Here is a 26,152-nt window from a genome sequence, read left to right as displayed (position 1 = left end):
ACCCAGAAAAATTGTCCTTCAGAATTGAAGTAGAGATAAAGTTTTCTAGATCAACAAAAGCTAAAGGAGTTCATCATCACAAAACCAGCCTTATAAGAAATGTTAAAGGGATGTGATGCTGAAAAAAGGGTGCTAAATAGTAATAAAAGGAGGGGTACAAGATAGTGGTGTAGAGAGACCCTGAACTCACCTCCTCCCATGAACATATCAAATCTTCACCTACAGACAGAGGAATTACCCATGAAGCAGTACTGAGGGCTGACTGAACAGCTTCTGTGCGCGTGCACGCATGCCCACATGCACACGCACACAAAGGAGAGAGACCACACAGAAATGGGTAGGACTGATGGAGGCATGGTATTGTGGGAATTGCACCCCCAACACACCCAACTGTCAGTAGGGTAAGATCACTGAAGAGCTTGCACAAACTCGCTTGCTCTGGGGCATAGTGAAAACAGTATTTTAAAGAGCAACTAGATAATATGGGAAGGAAATTCATTAACTAACCCTGGAGCATCTGTCAAATGGATGGGGAACTACAGTAACTCTCTCTAGTCCTGCTATTTGTTATACTTCCCCCTCCACACACACACACACCTACAAATACACCTTGATTGCTTGAGCAGGAGCACAATCCAGGTGCTCTAACCAAAGCTATCTCAGTGTGCATCAAGACCCAGGCTCACACTAGCTCCACAGCTGTCCCCATAATTCCCCATAGCTCATATCTGTTCTAGCTACAGCTCTCACCCCAGGCCAGCTTGTCCCCAGGACTTCCCACTGCACATACCCATTTCAGCTGTAACTCCGATCCTTAGCATGGCTTGCCCCTGGGACTTCCTGCAACTCACACCCACACCAGTTAAAGCTCTGGATCCTGGCAGACTTGCCCCCATGAACTCCCCTGGGACTGAACCTGCTCCAACTACAGCTCCAGCTGGCCTGCCAAGGCAGCCACAGTGCCGCTTACCACCAGTACTCCTTGCGGTCTGAGCCTACTCTAACTACAGCTCCAATTGGCATGCCAAGGTGGAGCTGCATAAACTGTACCAGGCACACCCCATAGCCCAAAGCCACTCTAGCTAAAGCTCCAGGCCCCAGCGAAGCTTGCCCCAGGGATTCCACATTGCTCGTGCCCACTCCAGCTCCAAAAGACCTGCCAAGGAGGACCTAGTCTGGCTTTCCCCTGGGTCTCTATGGCCCACCCTGCTGTAGTTCCAGCCCTACTTGGCCTGCCAAAGATCCTGGCACATGCAGTCAACAAAGGGAAGGTCCTAAATAAGACCAGTTCTTCAAGAACAGGAAAGTTTGCTGTTTTGCCTAATTGATGGAAACAAACACAGAGAAATAGCCAAAATGAAGAGATAAAGAAATATGTCCAAATGAAAGGACAAGACAAAACCCCAGAAGGACTAAATGAAGTGGATCAACAAATTCAAGAGCAAAATAGAGAACTTCAATAAAGAGATAGAAAATATAAAAGAACTAATCAAAACTGAAGAATACAATAACTGGAATGAAAAATGTACTAGAGGGAATCAACAGTAGATTAGATGATGCAAAAGAATAAGTAAGCAAGCTGGAAAACAAGGAAGTAGAAATCACCCAATCAAAACAGAAAAAAAAAGAGAAAAAAATTAAATGAAGATAATTTAAGGGACCTCTGGGGCAACATTTGGCATACCAACATTCAAATCATAGGTCCCATATTGAGAAGAGAGAGATAGTAATGGAAAGAAAACCTATTTGAAGAAATAATGGCTTAAAACTTTCCTAACCTGGTAAAGAAAACAGACATCCACATCCAGGAAGCACAAAGTCCCATACAAGAAAAATCCAGAGAGGCCCACACCAAGACATTTCATAATTAAAATGCCAAAAAACAATTAGCAAAATGGCAATAAATACATACCCGATAAAGGGATCAATCCAACATGAGGATATAACACTTGTAAACTTCTATACAGCCAATGTAGGAACATCTAAATATATAAAGCAAATATTGACAGACATAAAGGGAGAAATCAACAGTAATAGCAGGGCACTTTAACACCACATGTACATCAATGGATATATTATTCAGACAATATCAACAAGGAAACAGTGACCTTAACCATATGTCTCCGACATTTTTGGCTCCAGGGGTAGTGCTCCTATGAGAATCTAAGCCCTCATTATCTGAAGTGGAGACAAGGAGGTAATGCTAGCACTGGGGAGCAGCTGCAAATACAGATGAAGATTTGCTGGCTCACCTGCCACTCACCTCCTGCTGTGTGGCACAGTTCCTAACAGGCCATGGACCGGTATTGGTTCATGGCCCAGGGGTTGGGGACCCTCGCCTTAAATGACACATCAGATAAAATTAACTTAATAGATATTTATAGAATATTGTACCGCAAAAGAGCAGAATACACATTCTTCTCAAGTGAGCATGAAACATTTTCCAGGATAGACCACATTTTGGGCCACAAACAAGTCCCAGTAAATTAAAGAAGATTGAAATCACATCAAGCATCTTTTCTGATCACAATAAAATGAAACTAGAAATCAATTAGAAGAAAAAAAGTAGAAAAACACAAACAGGTGGATGCTAAACAACATGCTACTAAACAATCAATGGACTAATGAAGAAATCAAAAAGGAAAGTAAAAAATATCTCCAAACAGATGAAAATGGAGACACAAGGACCCCAAATCCCTGGGAAACATCAAAAGACTTCTAAGAGGGAAATTCATAGTGATACAGGCCTACTTCCAGAAACAAGAAAAATCTCAAACAATCTAACCTTACATTAAAAGAAACTAGAAAAAGAAAAACAAAGCCCAAAGTGAGTAGAAGAAAGAAAATAATAAAGATCAAAGTAGAAATAAATGAAATAGACTCTAAAAACAAAACAAAACAAAACCACAATAGATCGATAAAACTAAGAGATGGTTCTTTAAAAAGATAAACAAAACAGAAAAAATTTTAGCCAGACTCATTAAAAATAAAAGAGAAAGAGAGGGCCCAAATAAATAAAATCAGATCTGAAAGAGAAGTGAAAATGAACACCACAGAAATACAAAGGATCATAAGAATACTATGAATAATTATTATATATCGACAAACTGGACAACCTGGAAGAAATAGATAAATTGCTAGAAATGTATTGTCATTCCAGACTGAACCAGGAAAAAGACAAAATATGAACAGAAATAGAACTATAAATAAAATTGCACTAGTATTCAAAAATCTCCTCATCATCAAAAGTCCAGAATCAGAGAGCTTGACTGGTAAATTCTACCAAACATTCAAAGAGATTTAATACCTATCCTTCTCAAACTCTCCCAAACAAATTGAGAGGAGGGAACACTTCTAAAATCATTTTACAAGGCCAGCATTACCCTGATACTGATATCAGACAAAAATGCCATAAGAGAAGAAAATTCTAGACCAATATCCCAGATGAACATAGATGCAAAAATCCTTCACAAAATAGTAGTAAATCTAATTCAACAATCCAGTAAAAGTATCATACACCAAGATCAAGTGAGATCTAGCCCTGGGATGCAAGGACAATTCAACATCCAAAAATCAATTAACACAAAATATAATAATAAAAAAATGAAGGATAAAACTTATATGATCACTCCCAGGTACAGAAATGCATTTGACAAAATTAAACATCCAGTTATGATGCCCATTCTCACTAGTTTATTCAATATAGTATTGGAAGTCCTAGTTAGAGCAATCAGGCAAGTAAAAGAAATAAAAGGCAGCCAAACTGGAAAAGAAAAAGTAAAACAGTCATTATTTTCAGATGGTACGATACTACGTAGATGAAACCTAAAGTCTCCACCAAAAAACTATTAGATCTGATAAATGAATTCAGTAAAGTAGCAGGATACAAAATTAATATTCAGAAATTGGTTGCATTTTTATATACCAATAACAAACTATCAGAAATAGAAACTAAGGAAACAATCCCATTTGCAACTGAATCAAAAAGAATAAAATAGCTAGTAATAAATTTAACCAAGGAGGTGAAAAATCTGTACACTGAAAACAAGACATTGATGAAAGTAATCAAAATACAAATAAGTTAAAAGATATTAAATGCTCATGGATTGGAAGAATTAATATTATTAAAATGTCTATACTACCCAAAGAAATATAAAAATTCAATGAAATCCCTATTAAAATTCCAATGGCATTTTCCACGGAAATAGAACAATCCAAAAATTTGTATGGAACCAAAAAACCCCTGAAAGCCAAAGTAATTTTGAGAAAGAACAAAATTTGAGGCATCATACTCCCTGAGTTTAAACTGTATTTCAAAGCCTATAGTAATTAAAACCATACAGTACTGGCATAAAAACAAACATAGATAAATGGAACACGATAGACAGCCAAAAGTAAACCTACCTACATATGTTCAATTAATTTATGACAAAGGAGTCAAGAATATTCAATGTAGAAAGGACAGTCTTTAATAAATGATGCTGGGAAAACTGGACAGCAATATGCGAAAGAATGAAACTGGACCAAATACACGATTAACTCAAAATGGATTTTAAAGCCTCGAATGCAAGACTTTAAACCATAAAACTTCTAGAGAAAAACATAGGTGGTAAGCTTCTTGACATGCTCTTAGCAATAATTGTTTTTTCCAAATCTGACACAGCAAAAGGAGCAAAAGGAAAAATAAACAAGTGAGACTATATCAAACTAAAAAAGCTTCTGCATTAACAAAATGAAAAGGCAACCTACTGAATGCAAATCATATATCTAATAAGGGGTTAATAATCAAAATATATAAAGAATTCATACACTCAATAGTAAAAAAAGAAAATAAGAGAATCACATTTTAAAATGGGCAGAAGATCTAAACAGATATTTTCCAAAGAAGACATACAGATGGCTAGCTGGTGCATGAAAAATGCTCAATGTCACTAACTACCAAGGAAATGCAAATCAAAATGAGATATCACCTCACACCTGTCAGAATGGCTATCACCAAAAAGACAACAAATAACAAGTTTGGGCAAGGACGTGAAGAAAGAAAACCCTTGTGCACTATTGGTGGAATGTAAATTGGTGCAGCCACTATGTAAAACAGTATGGAGGTTCCTCAAATTATTAAAAATAGAACTATCATATGGTCCACCAACCTATTCCTGGGTACATATACCCAAAGAAATGAAAACACTAACTTGAAAAGATATATGCACTCCCATGTTCAATGTAGCATTATTTACAATAGCCAAGATATGGAAACAATTTAAGTGTCCATCAACACTTAAATGAATAAAGAAAATGTGAGAGAGATATATTCCTAGGTGTTTGTGCGCATGTATATATATCACATTTTCTTTATTCATTTATCTGTGTATATATGCAATGAAATATTATTCAGTTATAGAAAAGAAGGAAATCTTGCCATTTGTAATATCTAGGATGGACCTTGAAAGCATGTTAAGTGACATAAGTCAGCTAGAGAAAGACAAATACCATATGATCTCACTTATATGTCGATTTTACCAGTAGTTCGGGTCGGGGGTGGAGACTGGAATTCTGGTTCTCAGTGCAAACCCTCAGATTATTCACTATGAGATATTAAAGGCAACTGTTAAATTTGAAATTTTACTAGAGAGATGTAATAAATTCACTTAATGTTCATGACCACCCAGTGTAAAATATTAAGGATATGAGGCCTGAAACAGCCAAGAGTTGATGGTGGAGAGAGCCTGGATGGAACCTCAGTAGGAGATGAAGGCATGCAGTACAAACATGAGGGATTCGAAAAGAAATGAGATTAAATCTGATTCAGAGAAAGGGCCCAACTTACTTCATAGTTTAATTTTGGACACTAGTTGGGGATTTTATTGGTTGATTTTTATATTCAGTATCATCCTGTGGGATCTGTTGAAAATAAAACTCTGGAACACATTGCAGTAGAAATTGGTCCAGACTATCCAAAAATAAGTCAGTTGAAGTTGCTAATATCTCCCAAGGCTAAAATTAAAGTATGCTTTTGAAAGCTTAAGATTTGTCCCCCTTTGTATCAGTTTTTACTTTTTAAAGGAAGCATAGCTGATCAATGATTAAATGAATAATTAGGCACTTCTGCCAGTTTCTTACTTGATAGTTTAACTTCCCTTTGGCTCTTCCTTCTGTTCAATAAATGATGAAGTTCAGGAGACTTAAAAAATAAGATTTTATGTTAGTTAAAAATATTATAACCCTGAAGTCTACACACTTGAACATGTATGTTTTTGAATAGATACTCAAGTGTTTTTTTCTTTTTTTAACTTTCCAGCTAATCCTAAGACTCTCTGAATTTTCTCAAGTAAATAAAATATACTGTACGCTGAGGTCTCCTGAGTCGTAATCCTGAGTCACCACTGACCTAATGCCTGGTTATTTAGGAAAGACATTTAACATTAATAAGTTCAAATTTTTCATTCAACTAACCATTTTCTTCTTTGGAGCTTATACCTTGAATCAATAAATGTCTGTTTCTGAGAATTTGGAACATGTCTACTCTGGCAAATAGATGCAATTCAATAATCATACTTCGCTTACCAAAATTCTGAGACATCAAATCTCCTTTCTACAGGAGGCGGGGTATTGATGAGTGGAGGGGGCTGTAATATATAACTAACAAATCAGTATTAATGCTAAAATTAGTAATATCTCAGGTGGTGGTGGGCAAACTGGAAAATTAGTTTATAATTTTGTTAAGAAATTTAATATTATATCCCATGAATCTAGAAACATAAACATGCAATCCAGAGGTATTCAAAAGTCAAAGTTTCTTCTCAACTACTCTCATTTTGCCGTACATTGACTGGGTACAGAAAAGCTGCCAATAGTCAAGTGGGGCTTTCCATCCCCAAAATGTCTGTTTTACTCAGGCTCAAAAACACAACTGCTGAACTTAAAAATCACTCTCTGTACCCTTGCCAAATGTTTGCTAAAGTGTTTCAGCATATAGTTGTGAAAACACATAAAAGAAACTTCATGTAAAATGAAGTCTATGGATGGACCTAGAGTTCTTATGCTGAGTGAAGTAAGTCAAAGATAAATAACATATGCGGAATCTAAGGAATAAAAAGAACAAACTAATCAAAAACAGACTCACAAATATAAAGGACAATCTGATGATGGCCAGAAGGGAGGGGAGTTGGGGGACTAGGAGAAAGAGGTGAAGGGTTAAAGAAGTACAGATTAGTAGTTGATAGATGGTCACAGAGGATGGGGAACACAGCATAGTGGATGCAGTTAGCACTAAAGTAACAGCTAGATGGAGAGACAGAGGAGAGAATGAGCAATTAGAGGGATCGTTTTATAAACTATATAAATGCCTGACCAATGTACTGCATACTTGAAACTAGTAATAAAATTAAATTTAAAAAAATAAAGTTGAGAAGGTGATGCACTCACACATATACCATTTATTGCAGCCTAAATAACCCAGAGGAAGAAGGAAGATAAGAATTATTTTGATAAGGGAGGACATTTTTCACATAGAAATTTTATCTCCTGCTTTAAAAAAAAAAAAAAAAGGAAAATCTCTCCTTGCTTCAGCAACAATACACTGGTAATCATTTCATGCAGCGAATGAGAAACCACTACAACCTCCAACTCTTATTCTTCAATGAATTTTTGTTCAAAACAACTTTCATCAATTTTATCCTAAAACCTAATAAAAGCTAACCTTCCTTTTGTCTCTTGGACTTGCCTATGGCTCACCATATCTTGCTTGTCCCGAACTGTAATTCTCTGCTATTCTTGAATAAACACATTTTACTGGTAAAATAACTATTTTATTTTTGAGGTTAACATACTGCACACTTAACTGTTACAATATTATAACAAGTATTTCCATGCCTTTCCCTCATTCATCTTTTAAATGTTTTAAGATGACATTTTAAAGTTAATTTTCTTCTAAAGTTTTTGTAAACATAAGGATTACAACTACAACTCTTGTGGCCATTCAACCAAGTAGTTCAAAAGATCGGCCAATCAGAAAGTCAAACTTCTTGACAGAAATGTGTGTAATTCTAAACACTCCAATAGATGAACCAATCTTAGCTGGGGGTAGGGGCGGTTAAAAAGCTGACACATCTCTTAAGAGTGTTTTTTTTTTTTTAATCACTGATATACTCAAAGTTGCTGGAATTAAACCTGATTTTATTAAATAATCACTGGCAAATAAAAAAACATAACAAAGATGAGATAGGTATGACATTTACTTCCTTAAAAACTCAAGGTTTACTCAGGCTTGCATGCTTAATTATTTCTATGATACAGACATTTGTACTGAGAATTACACTTCCAGATAAATATTAAATAAAATATTTTTAAAACATAACAAAATATCAAAAACTTAAAGCAAGACAACATTTTAAGCTATCTTGAACCTCATATACAAATACAAAATATGTGACATATTTAAGATATATCATTATCTGATATAATGAACAAATAGTCAACATGCGTATTGCACAGTATACAGTTTGACTTAGGCATTTTCATTATTTGACCCCCTATGTACTCCCTACACAAATTTCAACTTCATGTTGCCCATTTCCTGTCCATCTCAAACTTCCCAACATACTTCGTGCTCAGGCATCAGGAAGTATATCTTTACATGGAACCAGGTAAAAAATCTAGGGAAGTTTATAGCTATAAATGTCTATATTTTAAAGAAAAAGATAGACCTGAAATTAATAACCTAAACTTACACCTTAATAAACTAGAAAGTGAAGAGCAAGTGAAATCCAAAGCAAGCAGAATAATAAAGACTGGGGTGGAGATAAACTAAAAAATAGAAAAACAATAGAGAGAATCAATGAAAATATAAATTAGTTGGTCGAACACCCATTTTTTTGCCCTTTGCTTATTTAAAAAAATTAATCTATTTTTCAATTACAGTTGACATGCAATATTATATTAGTTTCAGATGTACAATGTAGTAATTAGACATTTATGTTCCTTATGAAGCGATCACCCCAATAAGTCTAATACCCATCTAACATCATACATAGTTATTACAACATTATTGACTACAATCTCTGCTGTACTAAATCCCTATGACTATTTCTATAACTAAAAATTTGTGCTTTTTAATCCCTCTCACCTTTTTTACCTAACTTCCTAAACCCCCTCTTACATAGTGACCATAAATTTTTCTGTATCTATAAGTCTGTTTCTGTTTTGTTGGTTCATTTATTTTGTTTTTTAGAATTCACATGCAAGTGAAATAATATGGTATTTCTGTCTGACTTATTTCACTTACTATAGTATCCTCTAGATCTATCCACGTTGTACAAATGGGAAGATTTCATTCTTTTTTATGGCTGAGTAATATTCCATTGTATATATGTACCACTTCTTTATGCAGTCATCTATCGATGGACACTTAGGTTGCTTCCACATCTTGGTTATTATAAATCGTGCTGCAATGAATATAAGGATGCATATATTCTTTTGAATTAGTGTTTTGGATTTCTTCAGATAAATATCCAGAAGTAGAATTGCTAGGTCATAAGATAGTTCTATTTTTAACTTTTTGAAGAAACGCCATACAGTTTTCCATAGTAGTTGCACCAATTTACAATCCCATCAGCAGGGCATGACGGTTCCATTTTCTCTACATTCTTGCCAACACTTGTTTTTTGATTTATTGATGATAGCCATTCTGACAGGTGTGAGGAGATATCTCATTGTGGTTTTAATCTGCATTTCCCAGATGATAAGTAATGTTGAGCATTTTTTCATATGTCTATTGGCCATCTGTATGTCTTTTTTGAAGAAATGTCTATTCAGGTCCTCTGCCTTTTTAAAAATCAGATTGGTTTTGAGGTTGTGTGTGTGTGTGTGTGTGTGTGTGTGTGTGTATGTGTGTGTGAAGTTCTTTATATATTTTGAATATTAATCTCTTATTTAATGCATCATTGGCTAATATCTTCTCCCATTCAGTAGGTTGTCTTTTTTCATTTTGTTGATAGTTTCCTTCATTGTGAAGAACCAAAGTAACTCCATTTTGTGACAGGCCTCCATTTTAGCCAATTCCTGGAAATGACTATGCGACCATCACTATGGGGATGCTATGGAAAAGGTAGCCACCCTCCCAGTCAACCTGTAAGAATGGCCCTGGAATTCCCCTTCTATTGTTTGCTAGTTAGACCTCCCCTGCGGCTACCTGCCCACCAATCCTGCAACGCCAAGACCTGTCACCCCATTCTGTAGTTTTTCCCTTTAAATATGTCTGTAAAATTAAGGAAGGGGCCCTTCTCCTGCATTCTGCTTTGGCTGTGTATGGAGTTGGGTCCAAGCTAGCTCACTAATAAACTCCCTCATGTGATTGCATCGGCAGTTGTTTCCTTCGTGGCTCGCGGGGTTTCAAATCAGGGCATAACAATTGTGTAAAAACCTTTAAGTTTGAAGTAGTCCCATTTGTTTATTTTTTCTTTTGTTTCCGTTACCCAAGGAGATATAACCAAAAAAATATTGCTAAGAGCAGTGTCAAAGACTTCACTGCCTATGTTTTCTTCTAAGAGTTTTATGGCTTCGGGTCTTTAATTCACTTTTACTTTATTTTTGTATATGGTGTAAGAAAGTGATCTAGTTTCATTTTGTTTTTGCATGTGTCTGTCCAGTTTCCCAGCACCATTTATTAAAGAGACTGTCTTAACCTATTGTATCTTTTGTCTCCTTTGCCATAGATTAATTGACCATGTACACATGGGTTTATTTCTGGGCTCTCTATTCTGTTTCATTGATCTATGTGTCTCTTTTTGTCAGTGCCATGCAGGTAGTGTGATACCACTATCTTTGTTCTTCTTTCTCAAGATTGCTGTGGGTCTTTTGTGGTTCCATATAAATTTTAGGATTATTTGTTCTAGTTCAATGAAAAATAATAAATTTTGATAAGAATTGCATTGAATTTACAGATGGCTTTGGGTAGTATGAACATTTTGACAGTGTTAATTCTTCCTATCCATGAGCACAGTATATTCTTTTCTCCTTTTTTTTCTTTTTTTGTATCTTCTTTAATTTCTTTCTTCAATGTCTCATAATTTTCTGAATACAGGTTTTTTACCTACTTGGTGTAATTTATTCCCAGGTATTTTTTTTTTTTTGAGGCAATTGTAAATGGGATTGTTTTCTTAATTTCTCTTTCAGATAATTCATTATTGCATTATAAAAATGCAACTTATTTCTGAATAATATTATATCCTGCTATTGTACTGAATTTATTGATCAGTTCTACCAGTTTTTTGGTGGAATTGTTAGTATTCTCTATGATGCTATCATATCATCTACAAATCATGATAGTTTTACATCTTACTTTCCAATTTAAATGCTTTCATTTATTTTTCTTGTCTGATTGCTGTGGCTATAACTTCCAATACTGCATTGGATAAAAGTAGTTAAAGTAGACATCCTTATTGTTCTTGATCTTAAAGAAAAAGTATTTAGCTTTTCACCACTGAGTATGTGATATTAGCTGTGGATCTGTCATATATGTCTTTAATTATGTTGAGGTATGTTCCATCGCCACTTTGCTGAAAGTTTTTATCATAAATAAAGGTTGGATTTTTGTCAAATGCTTTTTCTGCATCTAATGATATGATCATATGATTTTTATCCTTGATTTTGTTTATATGGTGTAGAACATTAATTGATTTGTGGCTATTGAACCAGACTTGCAGCCTGAGAATAAATACCACTTGGTCATGGTGTATGAACTTTTTAATATATTGCTGAATTTGGCTTGCTAATATTTTGTTGAGAATTTTTGCATCTATGTTCATCAGGGATATTGACTATAATTTTCTTTTTTGTAATATCTTTGTTTGGTTTTGGTATCAGTTAATGCTGGCCTTGCAAAATGAGTTTGGGAGCCTTCCTTCCTGTTGAATTTTTTGGAACAGTGTGAGAAAGATAAGTATTAATTCTCCTTTGGATATTTGATAAAATTCATGTGTGAAGTAATCTGGCTCAGGACACTTGTTTTGAGGTAATTTTTTGATTACTGGTTTAATTCTGTTAGTAGTTATTGGTTTTTTCAGATTTTCTATTTCTTCCCAATTCAGTCTAGAAGAATGTATATTTCTAGAATCAGTCAATTTCTGAGAAATGCTACAATATGAGTGAACCTTAAAGAAATTATACTATACTAAATGAAGTAAGCCAGTTACAAAAGGTCAAATATTATATAATTCTATTTATATGAGGTGCTCAGATTACTCAAATCTGGAGATAGAAAGTAAAACAGTGATTGGCAGGGGCAGAAAGGAGGTTATATGCACAGTTAGTGTTTAATAGTTCGAAGTTTCAGTTTTGCAAGACGAAAAAGCTCTAGAAATGGATGGTAATAATGGTTGCACTATAATGTGAATGTACTCACTACTAGAGAATAGTACACTTAAAAATGATTAAAATGGTAATTTTCATTATGTATATTTTACTACAATAAAAAAGAGCTAAAAAGTTCATTGTTTGAAATAATAAATAAGTTGACAAACTTTTAGTTAGACTGACCAAGGAAAACAAGAAAGAAGACTAAAATTAGAAATAAAAATGCTATTACTCTTTGCTTTATAGGAATAAAAAGGATTATAAAAGAATACTATTAACAATTATACTCCAACAATTGTTTATTGAAATCAGATTACCTTCATAAAATTGACAAAGTCCTAGAAATACACAAAGTACCAAACCTGACTGAAGAAGAAACAGAAAATCTGGATAGATCTACAACAAAACATTAAATCAGTAGTCAAAAACCTCCAACAAAGAAAAACCTAAGACTACATTACTTCACTGGCAAATTCTGCTAAACATTTAGAGAATAATGTATACTCACCCTTTTCAAACTCTTCCAGAAAACAGGAGAAAAGACCTCCTATCTGGCTTCTATGAAGCCAGTTTTACCCTGATAACACTAGACAAAGACATCACATGCAAAACGAGAAAACTATAGACCAATATTCCTTTTAGATATAAATGTTAAAATTCTCAACAAAATATTAGTAAACAATACAACAACAAATTCAAAAATTATACACCATGAACAAGTGAGCCTGAACCCAATAAAGCAATGGCAGTTCAACATATGAAAATCAATCAATGCAATACCTTCTATTTAATAAAAAAAAAAAAGTCAGTTAATGCAGAGAAAGCACTTGACAGAATTTAACACCTTTTCATTATTAAAAAAAAAAACACTCAACAAACTAGAAATTTGGGAAAATTTATCAGTCCAAAAAAGGTGTCTATGAAAAACCTGCAACTAACATCTTACATAATGATGAGAGACTAGAAACCTTTCCTTTGAAATTGGGAACAGGACAAGGAAATCTGCTCTAACTACTTATATTCAAGACTGTATTGGAAGTTCTAGACTGAGAAATTAGGTGAAAAAAGAAATAAAAGGTAGAATAAATATGGTGTTTTGTTTTTTGTTTTTTTTGGTGGATGGGGTGATGGAAATGTTTTGGAATTAGTGCTGATAATTGTAAAACATTATGAATATTAAAAAAACACTGACTTTTACTGTTTAAATAGTTAAATTTTTTAATTTTGTGTTATGTGAATTTTATCTCAATTAATAAATAAATTGAAGTTTCTGGAGCTACAAACCCTGCCATTCCTTAGAAACTCATTCCACTGTTCAACTACCACTGCTGTCATGAAAATGTTAGGTCAACTAAAACCTCAAAGGTTGCATCTTGAGTCTATTTCTTTCTTCTAAAAACATAGATTTATTAAATATTATATTTTTTATACATACCATATATATGTGTATATATATGTCTGTGTGTATACATATGCATATATATAAGGAGGGAGAAACAGAGGGAATGTTCTGGCAGCTAACACAATAAGGTTTATAATGATTTCATTTACTTTTATTACTAAAAAGGTAATAAATTGTTTCAAGATGGCAGACTAAGTACATATCAGCTTTCTTCTCCTGCCCAAATTCCAAGAAATATTTTGTTTCAAAATCTATAATATCCCTGGAAAACAAAGCAGGAATGGTCTTGGTGGATCAGAAATTAACAGTTCCTAAAAATTCAAAGGCAGACATGACAAGATTGAATGAATAATGTGCAGAAAATAAGTGCTGTAAAAGTGGGAACAACATTATATCCTTATGTATAGTGTATCTGAGAAATTAAAAGATGTAAAAACATTAACACTATTCTCATTAAAAATATGGAAAATAGGAGTCAAGAACAAGACAAGTTAGCTGCATGTTCATGTTATTGAAAAAGAGGAAATAAAAGATGTAAGAATAATAATGAATGGAAATAAAACTGTTACTATTTCTAGATGATCTGATAGTCTACTTAGAAAACCCAAGAGAATCCATTGACAAACCAATACGACCAAGAAGACAAGACAGTTTAGTACATGACTAGAAACAATATCACACAAAAAAACTATATCTTTTTTGAGCATCAGCAATAATCAGAATTAATCTATTTTGTATATTTTATTTATTTTTCAATAAAAAATACTAATACAGTTGAAATTCCTTGTGAGCCTTTTCTCCATTTCATTCTATTCTCACCAACTCAGATGTAACCACTGACTTATATTTGCAGTTTTTCATCCCCATGCATGATTTTTATAATTTTCTCTGTGTGTATATGTGCATGGTGTGTGTGTGGGGGGGGGGGGTCCTTAAAAATGCATATTATTGAAATTATTCCAAAATATAAGGTATTATTTTGCATATTGAGAATTGTGTATAAGTGGTATTAAATTATATATATCATTCTGCAACTTACTTTCACCCATTAATTTCTTTAGACTCATTCATGTTGATATTTACATATGTTTAGGGCATTCTTTCTGATCATGTGAAATCAATATGGATGTATACTTTTTGAGCTAATTTCTCTCATTTCCAGAAATACATGTGAACAGTGAAAAATGCACCTCCAAGTATATATGCAATGGACTAAATATTTGTGTCCCCCCAAAATTCATGCATAAAAATCCTAACCCGCAATATGATGCTATTAGGAGGTTGGGCTTTCAAGAGGGAATTAGGTCATGAAGGTAGAGCGCTCATGAATAGGATTAGGGCCCTTATACAAGGAAACTCAAAGAGTGCTCTCACCCTCTCTCTGCCAATTGAGGATACATATAACAAAAAGATGGCAGTCTGCAACTGGAAAGAGGGCCCTCACCAGTAACCAACCATGCTGGCATCCTGATCTCAAACTTCCAGCCTCTAGAACTGTGAGAAATGAGTTGTTGTTTATAAGCCACCAAATCCATGAAATTTTATTATAGCAGCCTGAACTAAGACAGTTAAAAACAAATATCACAGTGTAAGTACAAAGTAGCTTGGAAAAAATTCAAGAAAACCTCAATCTTTATGAACAGGAAAAAAAATTAAATGAATTATGGTACATCCATACTAAGGAAAATAATTTTAAGTACTTAAAAATGATTTAGTAGATCTATCTATATGTACTGACATGGAAAAAAGTTTAAGATACAAAAGAAACATAAAGCAATATGATCCCTTTCATGTTAAATTTTTTGTGTGTATTTTTAATTACATATGTAGATATGTTGTAAAAAAAAAAACTGTTAGAAAACTGACAATATGGAGTACCTTTGAGTAAGTGAATGAGTTTGAGGGAGATAAAAGGAGGTTTTTGCTTTTGCTATCTATTGTTAGAATTTTTTAAATGAGAATATGTTCTTATGTTGCATTTTTTAGAAGATAAATTGATGATACATAGACAAATGCTAGACCCCCCGAAAAGTGGTCACTTAGAATGGACAAAGAACCAGCCCTCAGGAGATACAATCCAGTAAGAGCTGACTATATTATAAGCTTTTTAGATGATCACAATTTGCATTCTTATGGCCCGTAACTGAAGTTTCCATTTTATTTTTACTTTTCTTCTTTTTTTGTTTAATTAAAATACAGGAAAGCAAGACAAGTAGTTGTAATTAACATACTTACTAATATATTTCAAAGTTTTCAGTCGGAGAAGACAACCACGAAAATTTAAGCGCAGCACATTTAGACGCCACTTTTGCAAAGTAGACACCACATATTTATCTGTGATCATATCTTTTACCATGGAAAAATCAATCTAAAAAGGGGAAACAAAAGACATTAAAAATAAAAAGATCTTTTGCATGTAAAATTTTTAAATATTTATAAACTATTGAGGACTAACATTTCTTTATCTCATCACTCATTTTGAAGGTTTTTTTTTTTTTTTGTCATTTTTCATGGTCATTCCCAGCTTTAATAATGAACAAATTGTTTTGTAGTCATTCCTGGGTTTAATTACAAACAGATTCAAAATGTCCGGTCCAGGTTAACAGCTGTGATGGTGGGAGCCTCATACCTATACCACCCCAACCTAGGTCAATTGTCATGGAGTGGCCTACATGCCCCCCTATCATCCCAGGTGAGCCCCAAGGCTGACCCCCACTGCAATGTCAATGCATTCTGGGTTGATTATTCATATATTTCTGCTTCTTGTTTCATAAGCACAGAATATGATGACTATGGGAAAGACAATTTGGAGGGTGTGGTTTATAATGGCCCTTTTATAACTTATCATTTAAAAGAGGTAATTTCAAAAAAAAAGGAAGGATAGCTTGAGTGTACTGGTTGATCGTATGTAAAACTGAAGAGCGCAGAGGTTTATGTGACATCTGAGTGACCAGGGCTTGTTGATAAACACTAACATTGATATCACAGTATTAATAATAAGTTTCAGCAGAAAGGGTAACTTTATGAACATCCAATTTCTTTGTCTTCTAAACAAAGTAATTCCTTCTGCATGTTTGTCATAGTTGTGCCACATTCGAGTATTCGCAAATAAAGGCAAAAATAAAGATGAAGGGCAACATGGAATTGTGGAAAGAGAAATTTGCTGAGCATAATGAAATTTAATTTCCTATCCTGGCTTTGTTCATCAAGGCCATGTGATTACATATTCCCCATCTTGACCCAGTGAGCTCTCTGGGCAGAAGTGCTGGGGGGTTTCTAGTCAAGATGGTAGAGTAGATAAACACCATGCTGGTCTGCTCTCATGACAACAACAAAATTACAACTAAACTACATAAAAATCATCATTGAGAATTGCCTGAAGTCTAACTGAAAAGATACCTAAAGTCTAAGACATACAGAAAAAGCCAACTCAAGACTGGTATGAGGGGTGGTGATGCTGAAGAGGCAGGTCAAACAGCCATGTGTGGCGGTTAAATATCAGGAGTGATATCTCAGTTACAGAGATTTCCCCTGAAGAGCAAAGGGTCCCAGACCCACACCAGGCTTCTCAGATCAGAGTTCCAGTGCTAGGAAGAGAAATCCCCACAACTTCTGGAAAACCAGCAGAGATTGTAGCTGAGTGAGATGTGCAGCTGGAGTGCCAGGCATTCCTCTTAAAGGGCCCACTTACGGAATTATTCACTGACAAACTCACTTGCTCTGAGCTCTGGTGCTGGAATAACAGCTTGAAAGGCACCAGGGACATGTGGGGGAGAAACTAAATTGTCTGGCTTCATGGCAAGGGCTGGAAGTGCAGCTTCTCCCAGACATGAGTGCTGGCAGAATCCATTGTTTCTTTATTGAGCCCTCCCCCTTCCCAGCTTGAGGATAATTTAAGGGTCCTCTGGGACAACAGCAAGCGTACCAATGCTTACATCATAGGGTACTAGAAGGAGAAGAGGGAGAGCAAGAAATTGACAGCCTATTTGAAGAAATAATGATGAAAAACTTCCCTTACCTGGTGAAGAAAATCAACATACAAGCCCAGGAAGCACAAAGAATACCAAACAAGATGAACCCAAAGAGGATCCCATGAGGACACATCGTATTAAAATGCCAAAGATTAGGAGAACTCAAGATAGCATAGGAGGTAGAGGCTGTGCACGCATTCTCTCACAACCACACCAAAATTATAACAAAACTACAGAGCAACCAGCATGTGAAGTCACCTGAGGTCTGGTTGAACAGAAGCCCTACAACTAGGAACAAAAATAACAGGTTGCCTCAAGCTGCTTGAGAAGTGAAGTTGCAGAATGGCCCAGTCCCACCACTGCATGTGACAATTGAGAATCACAAAAGCTATCTTGGCTGCAGAATCCCCTTCCCAATCTGAGGATCAAGGAGTCCCATGTCCCTCCACCCCTCGCCAGGGTTCTAGCACTGAGAAAAGAAGTCCCCATAACCTCTGACTATGAAAACCAGTGGAGGTTGCAGCTCAGTGAGACAAAGGGCTACAGAAGTCATAGACGCTCCTTTTAAATAGCCTATGCCTGTCCTTAGTCATTGACAGACTCACTTGCTCTGAGTTTCAGAACTGGGGCATCTGCTCGAGGTGTGCCAGGGACAAATAGGGAGGTGCTGAGTAGTTGGGCTTCAGGGCAAGGGCTGGAGGGTCGGCTTTCTCCTGGATGGAAATGTTGGTAGTATCCATTGTTCCTTGGTTGAGCCCTCCTCTCTCCCAGACTGCGGATGAAGGTAACCTGGATCCGAATCACCATCAACCTGTTTTTTCTGCCCAGGGGATTCCCTAAGACTCCACCTTTCTCAGCTTGTGAGCCCACCCAAGCTGCTTCTAGTGGTTTATTCCATATAAATGGGCTGTCTTGGCTCCTGCTGCAAACTTTCATAAAATCTCTCAAAGGCTAACAAAACCCAAAGAGCATCATCTCATCTTTGCATTCTCTGTACCTCTTGCTGAGTATCTCCAAGCCCCACATGCCCCGCACTAGTGGCAGCCAGCCTCGGTTTCTGACTTGGCCCTTCAAGGCACCTATAGGCCCAGTATGGGTGGCAGCCATCTGTGGATTGCTTGGTGACAAGGTGGTCCTAGAGGTGTACAGGCTACAGCTGAACTTGGCCTGCAGCTGGACTCCTTCCAAGACTGTGCCATGGGGCCCCACAGCACACGTACTATATAAAGCCACTCTACTAAGACCAGGAGTCTTAGGAACAACACCTAATAGATAGGAACAAACACAAGGAGGCACCTAAAATGAGGAGACAAAGAAGCCTGTCTCATATAAAAGAACAGAACAAAGCTCCAGAAATTTTTTTTTACCAAAATGGAGTAATCAACCAGATGCAGAACTCAAAACACTGGTTAAAAGGATGCTCAAAGAACTTAGAAGAGTTGACTAACTCAGTGAGAACTTTAGCAAAGAGATAGTAAACATAAAAATGAAGATGGAAAACATAATAGGGAACCAATGAGAAATGAAGAATACAATATCTGAAATGAAGAGTACATTAGAGGGAATCGACAGAGTGGATGAAGCAGAGGATCGAATCAGCAACATAGAGGATGGGGTAGCAGAAGACAATCAGAACACCAACAAGAAAAAAGAATCCAAAAAATTGAAGATAGTTTAAGAAGCCTCTGGGACAACATCAAGTGTACCAACATTTACATCATAGGAGTACCAGAAGGAGAAGAGAGAGCAAGAAATTGAAATGTATTTGAAGAAACAATGATGGAAAATTTCCCCAACCTGGTGAAGGAAATAGGCAAACAATCCTAGGAAACAAAGAGAGTCCCAAACAAGATGAATCCAAAGAGGCTCACACTAAGATATATTATCATTAAAATACCAAAGGTTAAGTGCAAAGAGAAAAATCTTAAAAGCAGCAAGAGAAAAGGAATTAGTTACCTACAAGGGAGCTCCCATAAGACTCAGTCAATTTTTCAACAGAAATTTTGCAGACGAGAAGGGCTAGGCACAAAATATTCAAAGTGATAAAAAGCAAGGGCCTATAACCAAGATTATTCTACACAGGAAAGCTATTGTTTAAAATTGAAGAACAGATAAAGAGGTTCCTGGACAAGAAAAAGCTAAGGTAGTTCATCAACACTAAACCAGTATTACAAGAAATGTTAAAAAGACTTCTTTAAGAAGAAAAAAAAAGATCAAAAATATGAGTACTAAAATGGCAATAACTACATATCTATCTACAATTTCTCTAAATGTAAATGGATTAAATGTTTCAGTCAAAAGAAGGAGGGTGGCTGAATGAGCAAGAAAACAAGACCTTTACATACGCTGCCTACAGGAGACACTTCAGATTAAAAGACACACACAGACTGAAAGTAAAAAGATGGAAGAGATATTTCATGAAAATGGAAAAAAAAACCTGGGGTAGCAATACTTACTTATACAAGACAAAATAGACTTTAAAACAAAAGCTATAACAAGAGACAAAGAAGGACCCAGTAATCCTACCTCTAGATACTTATCCAAAGAAACCTAAAACACTAATTTGAAGAGGTGTATATATCCGTGTGTTCTTTGCAGCATTATTTATAGTAGCCATTATACAGAGGCAACCTGGCTATCCATCAATGGATGAATGGATAAAGAAGTGATTCATATATACAATGGAATAATATTAGGCCATAAAAAAGAATGAAATCTTGCCATCTGTAACAACGTGGAGTGACCTAGTGAGTATTGTGAGGAGTGGAGTAAGTCTGATAGAGAAAGACAAATATCATATGATTTCACTTACATGTAGAATCTAAATAATAAAATAAACAAACAAAACAGAAAGAAGCTAATAGATACAGAGAAGATTTTGAGGGTTGCCAGATGGGAAAGGGGTTGGGAGTGGGTGAAAAAGGAGAAGGGATTAAGAAGTACAAATTGGTAGTTACATAATAGTCATGGGGATGTAAAGTGTAGCATAAGGAATATAGTCATTAATATTGTAATAACTGTGTATGGTGTCAGTTGGATACTAGAGTTATCAGGGTGATCACTTCATAAGTTACATAAATGTCTAATCACTAAATGTCTAATCACTAGTCGTACATCTTACACTAATATAATATTGTATGCTAACTGTAATTGAAAAACTAAAAAAAAGTATTTTTAAAAAATGTTGTCTTTTTCTGCCAGGGTTCTGCAGGATTTGTTCTGATCCTAATATTGAACATATTCTTCCTTTCCTAGACCATTTGGATTCACTTTTTTCTTCTTTGCAAGTTTTCTAAAGGAAAAAAGTAACATCATAATCTGTCACATAAGAAAGAGATTTCTTACTTTAAACCAGTGATTCTCAATGTGTGGTCCTGGGACCAACAGCATCAGCATCACCCAAGAACTTGTTGGAAATGCAAATTCTCAAGCCCTACCTCAGACCTACTGAGTCAGAAACTCTGGGGGTGGCAACTAGCAATCTATTTTAACAGTGCCTTCAGATGATTCTGTTCCATGGTAAAGTTTGAGAATAACTGCCTCAAACTAAAAATAAATTTAAGATGGGAATACTTAATTTGTTAGCTAAGATGGGTTAGCTAAGACAGAAGTATATTTTCTTCTTGCCATTGTTGCCAAGATGAGAGGAAAACAGTACAGCCAAGCAATGGGACAGTGCTCTGGTGAGATATAAAGATGTTGAGTTGACTTATGGAGCTAGAGCCCCTGGCACCTTGTCAGCTCCCCTTGGTTTCTTTCTGTAAGATTTAGAGTTTCTGCAGAATGGCCTTGGCTGTCTATTCATAGGTGAGTCTGAGCACGTGATATTATTAATCCTCTAATCATCAGTATTTAAGGAGCAGTGGGAAAGTCAGCTATTACCTGGATTTTAGGCAACAGGAAAAATGTTGTCACAGCAACATTGGTTGATGACATAAATGATTATAGTTGTTGAGATTAAAGTATCATCCATGAAACAAAAAAGAAAGGTCATCAGGGATAATACATGTCTATTTTTTGTTGTTGGTTGAGACCTCTTCCCCATTGTCTCTTTGGAATGAGAAATACAAGCATGTTCTAGGTTATAAAAATGGTATGAAGAAAGTATGATGACAAAAATAGTACAGAGATACTAGCCTTGAAGTCCATACTAGAAAATGCCTGAGCATATGTGTGTGTATGTGCATGCAAACATGCTGGGAATATCAAACAAGCTTTGTTTATATATTGTATAATTTAGCCCTATTTCATGCTTAGTTTTTTTCCCCTTTATTCCATATTTTTGGCTACTTTGTTATGATTTTTAACTGATAATGTAGCGAATATTTATTGCATACTACTTATAGACAGGCTGTACACTCAGGAATTTACTTGCGTTTTCTCAATTAGTCTCTGTAGCATCCTTAGTTAGGCACTGGTAAGCCTAACAGATACAATGGAGTTTTGTTTCAATCCAAAAATAATATTCGAGTTTTTTCTACCATTTAAATTAGAAAATACTAACAATGTATCTGTTAAAATAACACCATTTTATCTCATCCTTCAGGCTTATGCCTGCACTGAAGAGAAACAAGTGGACCTAGTCTTGGTGGCCACATAGTGGGGAGTTGGGAAGAAGGTAGCAATGACTATATTTGGCTTTATAGCAGTCCATTCTCCTTTAAGAACTAAAATACAGTCATGCACTGCATAACAATGTTTTGGTCAATGATAAACTGCATATAGGAGTATAGTCGCATAAGATTATATGGAGCTGAAAAATTCCCATTGGCTAGTGATGTTGTAGCCATTGTAACATCTTAGCATAATGTTATTACTCACATGCTTGTGGGGTACTGGTGTAAACAAACCTACTGCACTTCCTGTCATATAAAAGCATAGCAAATACAACTGTATATGGTACATAATACTCGATAATAAACAACTATGCTACTGGTTTATGCATTTAGTACACTAGACTTTTTATCATTATTTTAGTGTGTACTCTTTGTAATTATATATAAAAAAAAGTTCGTTGTAAAACAATATCCAGTATTATGCCAGCAGCAGCCTCATACATCTCACGTTTACCACGTCTCTTGATTGCATTGTTTTTTCTTGTGCTTGATTTAATCTCGTGTTGTTTTATACAGTAACATATTGTACAAGTTTGTAGTTTAGGAGCAATAGGCTATACTATATGGCCTAGGTCTGTAGTATGCTATACCATCTAGGTTTGTATAAGTGCACTCTATGAGATTTGCACAAAACAACAAAATTGCCTAACCATGCATTTCTCAGAAAATATCCCCATTGTTAAGTGGCATATGATGGTAAAGACATAGCTCCAGGTAGTGTCTACTTACACCATTCCACAATGAGCTTGTTTGTGTCATCAACATCCAGGAGTGACTAACCTGACTGCATATTATCACATCTCTTAAACTGAGGTAGAAGAAAACCTAAACACAAGAATAGAAATATACATTTTGAAAAATGTAAATTTTGATGTAACTCTTCCACTTACCTTTTTTTTTTGCTATTAATAATGATACTGTAATCACTACATTGTAGAAGCATGGGTTTAAGTGCTGGAATTTTACCTGAAGATAGGGATATATCTAAAGTATTATATGTATATAACTTATGTGTTGATGCCTTTGATATAATGTAATCTTTTAAACTGATAATTGCAGAAAGATGGTGAGAAAGATAGGCAGATTTGTTTTTTTTTAATGTAATTGGCATTCCTCTAGAAAACTAGTGATTTCTTGAAATAGTACCTGGTACATAAAAGACATTCAATAATTGCTTGCTGAACTAAACTGGGAAAGGTCAATAAACACACCTTGGCTTCTATTTTAGGAAAAAAATTGTAGACTAGAAAGTCTGGAAATCTTCTTGCCACAAAACATCAATAAGTGCTAGAACAAACATTTAAAAATATTTCTTTAAAATGTTTTTATTCCAATTTTATTGAAGTATAATTGACATATAAGATATTTAAAGTATGTATTGTGGTGATTTGATATACATATACATTGTGAAAGGATTCCCCACCCACCTAATTAACTCACTCATCACCCCACATATTTATTTCTGTGTGTGTATATAAGAGACAGAGAACATTTAACTTGTACTCTCTTAGCAAATTTCAATTATAAAACACAGTGTTATCAACTATAGTCACCATGTTTTACATTATATCCTCAGATCTATTCATCTTATAGCTGAAAGTTTTAACCCTTTTACCAACCTTTCCTTATTTCACCCACTCCCAAAGCCTTGGCAACCACTTTTCTACTCGATAAAACAAACATATTTTTAAAAAAACACAACTGAAATTTTACGAAAATAGGGAAAATATCCAGGGCCCCAGTCTCTGTAAACCCAGATTCATAATAAGTTGTTCATGCTATGGTTGCTCAAGAGGGGGAAGTTTTGGAGATGGTTACTACTTTTCATAATAAATAGGTTCAGCTTTTCTTGGTCATTCAGGAACAGAGAAAGTTACTAGGCATGTCCGAAGCTGCAAGTCAGAGTTAGAGAAAAAAATCCAGGATTATGAGAGAGATTTAAAAAAAAAAAAAAAAAAAAAAAACCCTACCTATTAGTAAGAGAACAATTAAGATACCTAGCCTAACAAAGAGGACAAAAGATGAAAGAAGAACCTTGCAACCCTAGCAGGAAGAGGACAGAGGAAAAAAATTCACAAGTGTGAGAAAATCTGCTCTGCCTTTAAGTTGATTAAATGAATCCTGGTAGTTACGATCCCAGTTAAGAAATATAGAGGCAGCTGCAAGAAAAGTCTACCTAGAGTCTGAGATTTTTCAAGCCTCCTGTCCACTTTGTGTGCCACTTGACTCATGTTGAGATGAATGACACTCTTGGAAGGAACCAAGGATAGTTCTTGGGATGGGGAGACTATGAAATGTTGATAATAAACTGAAGCACCAGGAGGTCGAAGTGCAGCAATTTTCATTTTGACCTCAAATGCTAGAACTGGGATCCCTGGGAGGAAATCAACAGCAGATAGATTTCAGCATTGTATAAGGAAAAACCTCTAAGCTAGTCCTTTCCAGCACAAAGACTCTATGATATTAAGATTTTGTAATTCTCTGCTCTCTAAAACAAGGAAGTTCCAAAAGAAAAGAATTTACAATGTTCATGGTGAGAACTAAATATATTCTCTAATCCAGCAGTCCCCAATCTTTTTGGCACCAGGGATCGGTGCTCCTATGAGAATCTAATGCCCAATGACCTGAGGTGGAGTTGAGGCAATGATGCTAGTGCTGGGGAGCAGCTGCAAATGCAGATAAAGCTTTGCTCACTCATCATTTACCTCCCGCTGTGCGGCTTGGTTCCTAATAGGCCATGGACATGTACCAATCTGCAGCCCAGGGATTGGAGACCTCTGTTCTAACCCCTGTGGCATTGGTATTGGGGTATCAGAACATCTATTCCACAAGAAAGAGCTAAAATAGAGTGAGCTAACTGGGAAGTGCTCTTGTTCACTGTCGATGCTAGAGCAACGGTTGTGTTACTGAGGGGATACTGACTTGGGGTGGAGAAGCCTTTTGGAAGAGATGAATTTTGGGTTCCTTCTAGAAGAAAGGTTCTATAATTCTAAGATTTTGTAATCGCAGGCTTTCAAGGTGAGCCAGGTCTCAAAGAAAAGAACTATTCTCCTATTTTCCGGTAATAACAGCACTCTCTATTTGTTAGGCATACTTACTATAGGCACAATAGAAACAAAACAAAAATAAATCCTTGTACTATTGGCTCTAGAGGTAAAAAAATGATAGTATAAATTTTCTAAATTAGATACAATTTATGCATCACAGAATTACCTGACAGCTGCATGGTCACATAATAGTAGCAATACATTCTTAGCAACTGTGTAGCACTTAGTTTATTTACAAAATGCAGTGTTAAATTTGCTTAGTCGAGCTGAAGAAGGTGTTTCTATCAATTTAAAGTATCTCTATTTCTCGAGGCTTGTAAAATAAGAAAATTTTAAATGATAAAAACATTCCTGTGAAAAGCTGATTTTCATTAAGTCAGGTACCATCCACTGGTACCTCTATCCAATGACGAAGTAGGTGAGTCTGTTAATGAGTTCTATAACCAAGAGACCATATCTTAAGGTTTGAGAAATGCAAAAGATCCTTTCTCTTGATGGAAAAAAAATATATAATAAAAATTAAAAGTTCATTTTTGGTTCATTATACACAATGTGCCAAAGCCTATTATCACAACCTCCAGGTAGGCCTGGTCCTCTGCCCAGGAACAAAAGAATAGTAGAGCTGTGGGAGAACCTGGTTCCCTTCCTTTTTCTGAAGCCATTAGGTGGTGCTGACAAATTAAGCATCTGCCTGGATGTGAGTAATAGACTCTCCTACTGGAGGATGTCAAAGTCCAATAAAATTAAGGAAAACATCCATTAGGA

At 35.4% G+C, this 26,152-nt stretch overlaps 1 protein-coding gene across 1 annotated transcript in view; it reads right to left on the bottom strand.

Annotated features, from left to right (window-relative positions):
- The window catches only part of FBXL13 (F-box and leucine rich repeat protein 13), a 241,176-nt gene that overhangs the window by 144,725 nt on the left and 70,299 nt on the right, over window positions 1-26,152 (bottom strand). The window contains exons 8-9 of the mRNA XM_016145844.2: window positions 23,070-23,165; window positions 15,989-16,121 (exon numbers count right to left, since the gene is read on the bottom strand). Coding sequence (XP_016001330.1) covers window positions 15,989-16,121; window positions 23,070-23,165 — 229 coding nt within the window. The remainder of the gene's footprint in view (window positions 1-15,988; window positions 16,122-23,069; window positions 23,166-26,152) is intronic.

Source organism: Rousettus aegyptiacus, unplaced genomic scaffold (assembly GCF_014176215.1).
Source record: "Rousettus aegyptiacus isolate mRouAeg1 unplaced genomic scaffold, mRouAeg1.p scaffold_m13_p_13, whole genome shotgun sequence".
NCBI lineage: Eukaryota > Metazoa > Chordata > Mammalia > Chiroptera > Pteropodidae > Rousettus > Rousettus aegyptiacus.
The sequence above is the reverse complement of the archived record's forward strand: the minus strand, read 5'-3'. Positions and strand labels throughout refer to the sequence as shown.